At 37.1% G+C, this 7,060-nt stretch overlaps 1 protein-coding gene across 1 annotated transcript in view; it reads left to right on the forward strand.

The window, feature by feature from the left end:
• LOC135200288 (exosome complex exonuclease RRP44-like) overlaps positions 1–4,838 on the forward strand; it is a gene marked incomplete in the record, with an annotated part of 161,420 nt that extends 156,582 nt beyond the window's left edge. The window contains 1 exon segment of the mRNA XM_064228787.1: positions 4,445–4,838. Within this exon segment, the coding sequence (XP_064084857.1) occupies positions 4,445–4,765 (321 nt within the window).
• Between the last annotated feature and the right edge of the window lie 2,222 nt (positions 4,839–7,060).

A 7,060-nucleotide genomic window follows, 5' to 3' on the forward strand; every position in this document is an offset into this window, starting at 1 on the left:
TCTAACACGGGTTAGAAATGGTCAGGTGGTCAGGATTGGTTTTGTGCTCCTTGATTGTACTGCAGACAAAGGTTTGGTCATGTAAGTGGATTAGCCCCCATTGACCAAGATCCTAACACGGTTCTGTCATGTAAGTGGGAAGCCCCATTGACAAGATCCAGAAGAGTTTTCGGCTATAGGTCACTACCTCACCGAAACTCTTGAGGCAAAGCAGACTCATAGACAGTATCCATGAAGTCTTCTGCCCAATCAGGTAAGAACCAAGGTCTTTGACCTACAACTGTGTTGTTTCCTGTTTTTAATTTATACTATTTAGCTGTCTCTTACCCTCCACCAAGGGTGCCAATCAGCTAAGTATATATCTGCCAGGGAAGTTGGATGTACAAAAATGATATTGTTATGATACAATAAAGTTTTGTACATACTTACCCGGCAGATATATATGATTAATGGCCCGCCCAGCCTCCCCTCAGGAGACAGGTGGAAGAGAAAATCTGATTAGAAAACAGGAATGGTTCCTAGTCCCGCCACCCAGCGGCGGGAGGGTAGATCACCTGACCTACCTGTAGCGTGTGCCGCGAAATTTGAATTTCTGTCGGGAACGTCGGAGACTATAGCTAAGTATATATCTGCCGGGTAAGTATGTACAAAACTTTATTGTATCAACAATATAATTTTTTGTGTTTGTTATGTCATATGGTTCTCTCGTATTGAGGTCTTCATAGGACGAGTGGTTAACATGCTCGCCTACTGATTTGGTAGTCATGAGTTTGATTCCCTGTTCTACCAACGTGGAATCAGAGGAATGTATTTGTGGTGATTAGAAATTGATTTCTCAATATAATGTGGGTCAATCCCACAGTAAGCTGTAGTCTCTTTGCTAGGTAACCAATTGGTTCCTAGCCACATAAAAATATCTGATCCTTCGTGCCAGCCATAGGAGAGCTGTTAATTAGGCCAGTGGTCTGGTTAAACTAAGATATACTTAGCTTAATCTCTCTATTGAATGAATTAGCTACTTGTCATTAGGAATTTACTGAGATTCAGGGCCTCTGTAACACGGTTTTTTGGACTTTGCTCCTTATCAAAGCATCGGATGTAGCTGAAAGTTGCCATATGCATATTTTACAACCACACAAAAATTTTGTCAGCATTATCAATAACCTAAACCCAATAGTTTATTTTTATAGAGTAAAAATTATCTAGCCGACGCCATGGCCAATGATTACGAGCCAAGAGTCAAAAAACATTAATTATGTAAGCAAGGTAAACACCGTTTGTCGAAATGTTGCCCCACCCATCCACCAGACAGAAACTCATTCACCTTGTTCCATTGGCTCTGAAACCCATAGCAGTCAAGAATGGCTAACAGGATTTGGAATTGTCCCCGTGGTTGCAAAACTGCATTTGTCTTACGACTTGCAACTTTGTAAAGTCAAGAGAAAGCCCGTGGCCATACTTACTATAGCCTGAATAGGTAATTATTTAGTTTCTAATTTAAATCCAATTTTTATGGCCTGATTTGTATTTAGCGTAACGTGATTATAATACTTGTAATGTCATTCAGGATTTTTAACATTTCCATTAACTATTCACTATGCCACCAAGAGAGAGAGAAAGAGAGAGATTGTATGTAAACAGTCTTTCAATAGCTATTTTTGTTAAAATAAGATTTTTATCCAAAGTAAATACAAGCTTATATGTGCTAAAATCTCCAGCAGACCAACGGATCATCCGATATAATTTTTTTCTTCTTTAGGCCGTACGACTGTGTTGGATATAAAGACTTTATGAATGGCGGACTGATACATAGAAGTGGGTGGGGTATCTGTGCTAGCGTAGTAATACTACTGTTACAGTAGTGCCGCAACAGTAGTAATATGATCATTTAGCACGTCTTACAACTACTCGAGAAATGAGTTTTTATAGCCAGAAGTTAAATTTTCTAATCCAACAATGCCCATGATAGCCTTCAGTGTTATCCTGAATTATAATGAGGCCAAAGTGGGTGGAACCTCATGAAGTCATCATTCTGACGATAATTATTGGTGAAGGTTTAAAGCCAAAATATGGTACTGGCTATTTTTTTTTTCAGTAAATAGGTAGATAGCCAATGAATAAAAATTGCTTGACATTGGATATAGCATTTATCAAATCAAGCTTGTCTACTGTGTTTTTGAAAATTACCAACTATGTATTCCCTACATCTTCGTCAATCTGATTGTGACATACAAAGTCGACTGTAATTTCTTAGGACACTTATTTTGGGAGCTAGGTTAATAAACAAAGTGTTTTTGTATTTATTAACATATTTTGTTGGTTTGTTTATTATGACAATTATCAGTGGAGAGGTTTCAGAGTTCATAAAGGTGTACTGCTTTGCTTGTATTTAAATTTTTGTCATTGTTGCCAGAGGTCTAGCCTTAGTTACGTATAGCCAATCATCCATCGAGAATTAATGAGTGCATTCGAAACCTTTTCTCTGAGTAAGTTGGCCCGTCTTCAAAAAAAGTCACTTTTACATTATAAGTATATACCAAATTTGTTCAACCTACATAATGCAGAATACAGTAAAAAATTATGTGTAGATATAATGTGTATTCTGAATAAGTGTTATATTTATGAAATGCATAGATAAAAAGTTATTGCGGAAAAACCGTGTTACAGAGGCCCTGAATCTCATAGTAGTTTGCTTGATAACTTGTGTGAAGCTTAGTTTTTAAATTTAATTCTAGATTTACACATTTTGTGATTTAAATTTTGATATGACCTTGAAGACTATATTTTCTGGACTGGGTTACCTGTTTTTTTTTTTTTTTTTTTACTTTTTTTTTTTTTTTTTTTTTTTTTTTTTTTGTCGTGAATTAAGTGTTCCTCAGGGCTAGAAATAGAAAGCAAAGGATTTTTTTTTTTTTTTTTTTTTTTTTTTTTTTTTTAAAAAGGATTTTTTTTTTTTTTTATTGCTCTGGTGCTCAGACAAAGAAACTTGCTGAGATGCCTTTAGTCTATGATTAGTCTTCATACTCCCATGACCATTGGGACAAGGTTAAGATGACGATATATCTTGTCACAGTGGTATGGATTTCAACTCTAAGGTAACAGGCCAAATTAAGCAGAGGTGATCCGGCATATAGAATGGGGAGATGATAACCTTGAAGGACATTCTAGTGTCTCCCCAAGCCTATCAAAACTTATAAAAGTAGGCCACCACTAGAGTTGAGACTTCAAATTTGTACAACAGACTTATCTTTCACTGCCTAGGTCATGTGATTTCTGTGAAACTGCCCATGGCTACTGGAGAAAATTGCAAGGTTGTGAGGCATCTTGATGCCAGATTGAAGGTTGTCAAAGTACCGAAAATTGCAGCCATGGTACCCCAGGGAACAATCAGATCAGGGTCTAAATTCTAAAGGGTTAAAGATCCAGAGCATGCAAAGGTCTGCAACTGAGAGTAAGCCAGAGAGGTCCTTAGCCACTGTCGGCCTAGCACCATGATATTAGCCAAATGGAAAAGACTGTAGTGAATGCAAAGGACAGAAGTTTTTCCAAGGAAAAGGATGAAATTGCAGATCCTAGTAACATCCTCTGTAGAAGGTGAACTATGTATTGGCCAAATCTCCATCTCCAAAGATTACTGTGAGTAAAGGAGGAGGTTGAGTTGGGCAATAGTATACATCTTTAAAATCATTATATAACCAGATGCTCTAGAGATTTCTCATCCAAGTCTACAAGCAAAACCCTGCTCTTGGCAGAGTTGAATCTGACCCTCTTAGGTGTCTTAGGAGTGCCAGAGGTGCTAGATTTCCATAGTTAGCTAATATTCACTCACTAATCAGTGGTTAGATCATCAAAATCTGAAGCTGGGACATAAAAGTAAGTTTTAAAAGTCACTTCACAGATTAACTTTTAGAACTAAAAATGGAGAACAAAGTAACCCAGTGCTGTGAATTAGGCTAGAAAAATGTCATTCATCAGTGTTGCAAGCCTGGTGAGAAAAGATAAAAGAAGATATTTTAAATGAAAAGTAACAGGTAATATGCAATGCAGCCGGAGCTACGGATGCTACCGAGAACCATTAGCATTGTCCATGGTGCACCATGAAAGCGTACTGTTAACAGTACCCTCCTACATGGTAAAGTTGAGTTAATAAGGGAGTTTTGCAGTTGTCTCCATCTGCATAATATAATCGAAAAGCATAGGAAATATTTCTAAAAATATCATTCCATCAGTTTCTCAGAGCAATGTAACTGATATAATTGACTAATTTATAAACTGAATTCATTGCCTTCGTTTCGGAAGTTGCATGTTGTGACTCCTCTACTTCTGAGACATTTTAAGCAATGTGTGTCATTATATTTTATTCATTCATCATATAGCGCAATCTGATATCTTTTGTACATTGTCTTTCGTATCAATAATCATTAATTTTGATTTTTCTTTACAGGAACTGTATGTTCAGTGTGGAGAACTCATCATTCGTCCATTTGATGAACTCAGAGTTCAAGCAAGTGTTGATGCTTCAGACGTCCAACATCAGCGTGTTGTGTGCAGGCTTGTAGAACCAGTCATTCCTGGTTTTTCTGTGCCTCCATTAGAAAAGGGAAGTAAGCAAGCTGATAAAGATGAGAAACAGAAAGATAAACCTGTAGAAGGTCCAAAGGATGAAAAAACAGCTGTAGCACTTCAAGTTTCTGAAGAAAAAGAAACAAAGAAAAAGAGAGAAACTAAAGACAAAGAAAGAAAGAAAAAGAAAATGAAAAAGTAAGGTTCTGATTGAATGTATGCTAATTTTAAAATTTTTTGTATGTTAAGATTTTAAAATAAATTCCAAAGAAATTTCTCATTTATCCTATTGTAGCAGAAGTACCTATCTAGCATACAAATTTATGAACGTGGTTTTTAATTCCAGTTACAACTTGGCTCTTTCCATTATGTTAGCCCACTTATATGGTTTCGCATAGGATTAAAAATTGATCTGAGGATATACTAGCGGCAAGAGACCTAAATGAGTACACTGGAACAGAGAAAGTGCTTTGGGGATGTGATGCGAAGACATGGTGGTAAAGAGAAAAATTATTATCGCAAAGGTTTTAAACTTGACCATAAAGTCTTGTTTCTTGACATTGTTTTTAATCTAGGTGCAATTCTGTTCAAGGCAAAATTAAAGTTAGTGAGGTATGGCGGAGGAGGTCCAATTTTGTGAAAGAAGTAAAAGGCAGAAAATGACTACTACCCTACAGAGACTGGAGAGAGAAATTGTAAAGGTGATGTAGAGAGCTTTTCTTGAGCTTGCAAGTTAAGGTTGAAGTCTTAGAATGCAGTTGATTTAAAATTTGGGAGGAGAAGCGGGAATATCTTTGAACTTATTATGAGGATGGAACAGGACATCAAAGTAAAGAATATGAACAGAGGTACAGTAAAAGATGAAAGGGGTTACTGCTAGGGACCAAAGGGGGACTGAAAAAAACTTTGACTAATACCTGCAGATCCGCTGATAGTTGTACACCCTGCAGGGATTAAAGTTGAAGATGGAAGTGGGAAATAAATCTGTGTAGATTGTAATTGAACGAAAAAATCCAAAGTTGGGCATATGAATGGCAGGATTAAGGATAGTTACTACTTATGAAGATAAAAAAGGCCCAGAGGCAGATCCCAAGGAGAAAAAGGAATTTGAGAGAACCCTAACACAGCAGTTGAGAGCTATTTATTTCTGACCACTTAACAGGAGGAGAAACAGTGATGGAGAAAGTATTCAGAAGATGAAAATGGAAACATCTGAGACATACATAAAGGTAGGGCGTCCAGGAGGACTGGCTGCAGGTTGCCCTGGAGCAAGAATCTGTGCCGGCATAAGGCTGGCTTAATCTAAGATGGTATGGAGAACCGGAACTTTTTTTAGGTACATTAGAAGTTGTGAGGTTGTAAAAAAAAAAAAAAAAAATTCATATTAGTGAGGTACCTAGAAATCAATATGGCAGGGAAGATGCCATGATGAGCAACTCAATCTTCATCTACTGCTTAGTAAAACCTGACCGAAGCTAGCTATCATTGGACTAAAAAAATAAGAACCTGAATACATTTTGCTAATTTGAAATTTATTCCAAGTTGCTAGGTATTTCAGATGTTCACCAATAAAACCTGAAGTCTGACAGAACCTATAAAGAAATCGTGACTGGTTGGTCCCTCGAATACCTGGATCCTGACCAGTGAGTATTCAATTTGAGTTGGAGTGGCCATAGTCATAATGAGTTCCAACCACAACTCTGCTGGGGACTAAGAAAACAACAGATGATGTTTTTCAGGATGCTGTCCATAGTAGGTGGTCATACCGAAGTTACATTCCTAAATGAAAATCTGTCTTGGAAGGGACTGTATCCATCTGACTGATAACTTTGAGGCCCAGTTGCAAATAGTCTGGTAACACGCTATGGAGGTACTTACAAAACTCTACTGTTAAAGCCATCATCAGTGGCGGTTCGTCAGAAGGCATGCACTGTGGAACTGCAGCACCCCCTATCGATTTCATATATATGCACAAAATTATGAAAATGAGAAATTAAGTATAGATTATCAATATTCCTTAAAAAAATTATCACCATTCTCTTGTTTTTGTAAATTTAAAAAGCAAATGAATTGAAACAGTATGTTGAACTGCTGTATACGCAGCAGTTGTAATTTTGCTAGCAGGCTGATGGTATAGCCAGCCGGCACGTGAATGTGTCAGTGTAGCTGTTTGAGGGAAGTGCTTTTTGAAATTTGTCAGCTTAATCAATATGTACTATTAGTGATAATGATCAAATTAGTGACGGTACTGATAATATGTGATGCAGAATAATGAATTCAGTGGCGAGTTGCAGTAAATGGGAAAAAATGATAACCACATTAATGTCAATGAGTAAAATTGAAAATAGTAGCTTTCGGTAGCAGTTCTACTGCCTTCCTCAGCTTGAGAGAGAGAGATAGAGCGAGAGCGCGTTTATGCAGTTAATATCAAGGAATTAAAAAAAAATATGTAATAAACAGCACCCCTATGAATGATAGCCACGAGCCGCTACTGGAT

Source organism: Macrobrachium nipponense, chromosome 26 (genome assembly GCF_015104395.2).
Source record: "Macrobrachium nipponense isolate FS-2020 chromosome 26, ASM1510439v2, whole genome shotgun sequence".
Lineage (NCBI taxonomy): Eukaryota > Metazoa > Arthropoda > Malacostraca > Decapoda > Palaemonidae > Macrobrachium > Macrobrachium nipponense.